At 37.3% G+C, this 2,408-nt stretch overlaps 1 protein-coding gene across 1 annotated transcript; it reads right to left on the bottom strand.

Annotated features, from left to right (window-relative positions):
- Positions 1-808: 808 nt before the first annotated feature.
- Positions 809-1,774, bottom strand: LOC101983655 (olfactory receptor 5K1). The gene has a single exon (XM_005344929.2). The coding sequence runs from the start codon at positions 1,772-1,774 to the stop codon at positions 809-811; it is 966 nt and encodes a 321-aa protein (XP_005344986.1).
- Positions 1,775-2,408: the final 634 nt, after the last annotated feature.

Below are 2,408 nucleotides of genomic sequence, written 5' to 3'. Positions count from 1 at the left end.
GGCTTTGGAGCCTGTCCTGGAACTAGCTCTTGTAGACCAGGCTGGTCTCAAACTCACAGAGATCCGCCTGCCTCTGCCTCCCAAGTGGTGGGATTAAAGGCGTGCGCCATAGAAAATTTTAGCCTAACTACTTGACAACAAAGCTTCTCAAATTGTGCATGAGGTTTAATTGTGTAGAACTTTGTGTTATTGAAACTATGTATATATACATTGGAGTAAAAACATTTGAAAATAAGCATTCTGAATTAGTGATGCATTTTGATGACAAATCTGATATACACATTTAATATTTATTTCTGTGGGAGTGCATCCATTTCTTCCCTAATTCCGTCTTCAACAGACATTATTCTCCAAAGGCTGTCAGAAAAGTTCCTCAATGTTCGCCCACCACAATTTTGTTGCTCTTGGGTTTAATGCTTGGATTTGGTGACATTTCAGAGGTCCTAATGCCTCTTAGCTTATCTACTTACTCATGCTCTAGGCTACTGAAGCAAGTTGATTATAAATGCTTTTACGATGGTAACTTATATTTTAGCCCTAAGTCACCTTGTCTTTTGGATGGTAACCATCCCCAATATTGATAATGGCCATAAGCCTGGCAGCAGACTATTTGAATTTCAAAGTTTACTTTTCATTTTCCTCCTAATACCCACTAAGATCCACCCCAATTTAACCTTCAACTCTATTTCCACCTGGCACCCTGCTGCTTAATTTAAAACCATTATGATACTTTGCATTATGATACTATATACAGTTTACAAGCATTTCCCCTCTGTAATTCAGGGGAAGTTTCTGCTGAGTCAAGTCTTTAAGCTATAGCAGATGCTTGTTTAAAACTTCTTGAGTTTATTTTTTTCATCAGAATTTTTTTCAAGACGTTCTTTACTTCTTTATTTCTCAAGCTATAAATAAAAGGATTTAGTAAGGGAACTACTATTGTAAACAAAATAGCAGCTGGTATATCTTTATCTCCTTCTTCTAGCAAATTTGGCCTAATGTACATGAAGAAAAGAGATCCATAGAATAATGAGACAGACAGAAAGTGAGACGCACAGGTAGAGAAGGCTTTGATCCTCCCCTCTTTGGACTTCATTTGGAAAATTGTAAAAACAATGTAAAGGTAAGATATGAGGACACTGCCTATTGTGAAAACTTGAATTGAGCCTGAGAAGACAAACAGCACAAGCTCGTTGACATAGGGATCAACACAGGAGAGTCTGTACAAAGGAAGAATGTCACAATAAAAGTGGTTGATGTGATTAGACCCACAGAATGCCAGTCTAAATAGTAGCCCCACATGAATCATGGAATGCAGGTTTCCAGCTATGAAGGCCCCTGTGGTCATCTGAAGGCAGAGCTTCTTGGACATCATGGTGTGGTACTGCAGTGGGTTGCATATGGCCACATAGCGGTCATAGGCCATTGCTGCCAGGAGGAAGCAGTCTGCAGTTTCAACAGTGCAAAGAAAATAAAACTGTGCCATGCATTCATACAGAGAGATTATTCTGTCCTGAGAAAAAAAGTTCCCCAACATTTTAGGAGTAATAGCACAAGCACAGCAAGAATCCACGAGAGCCAGGTTGCCCAGAAAGATGTACATTGGTGTGTGAAGAGAACGTTCTTTGGAAATCAGAATCATCAGGCCCATATTCCCTACCATGGTGATTAGATAGATGACAAAAAATACCACAAACAGAAGGGCCTTCATTTCTGGATAGTCTGTAAATCCTGTGAGGATAAACTCATGCTTCATGGTGTGATTTTCTTCAACCATTTCTGATTCTCTGAAAAAAAAAAAGTTGGGAAATAAAGTACTAGTTTGCTGTGTGCCCAAAACACAATTAAACTCTCTTTGCCCAAAACACAATTAAATTCTCTTTGTTTTAAAGGAGGAGATACATACTGGATAACACCTTTGCAAGTCATCTGGGCTTGAGTAGAGTAACATGTCCAAATATTAGCATAATTATTCTTTCTTTTTTGGGCTGGAGATTGAACCCAGTGCATTGCACATGCTATGCAAGTGGCTTCAGTACCAAGCTACATTCCCTCCCTAAATTATTCCTTTCAAACCCATTTATTAAACACTAGTCCATCACATTTTCAAGGAAAACTTCATATTGGATACATATAAGTTGTATTTTGCTTATTTATAAATAGAACAAAACATTTCTTGTGAAAATTGCTTTATAATTTTATAATCTAACTTATATTTTCCTAAACAAATTCAGTGACTGTATTTGTTTCAACCAAGGATAATGTTCAGAAAACTATCCTTGCTACATTATTGATTGCAGCAATATCCAAAAGGTGTCAAGAAACCAGATGCATGGGCAGATAATGGATATAATATGTGTATATTAGCTATTTTTATATAGGATTAGACATGTTACAACATAGGTCAATTT

The sequence above is a fragment of the Microtus ochrogaster genome, chromosome 2, assembly GCF_000317375.1.
Source record: "Microtus ochrogaster isolate Prairie Vole_2 chromosome 2, MicOch1.0, whole genome shotgun sequence".
NCBI classification, from domain to species: Eukaryota; Metazoa; Chordata; class Mammalia; order Rodentia; family Cricetidae; genus Microtus; species Microtus ochrogaster.
The sequence above is the reverse complement of the archived record's forward strand: the minus strand, read 5'-3'. Positions and strand labels throughout refer to the sequence as shown.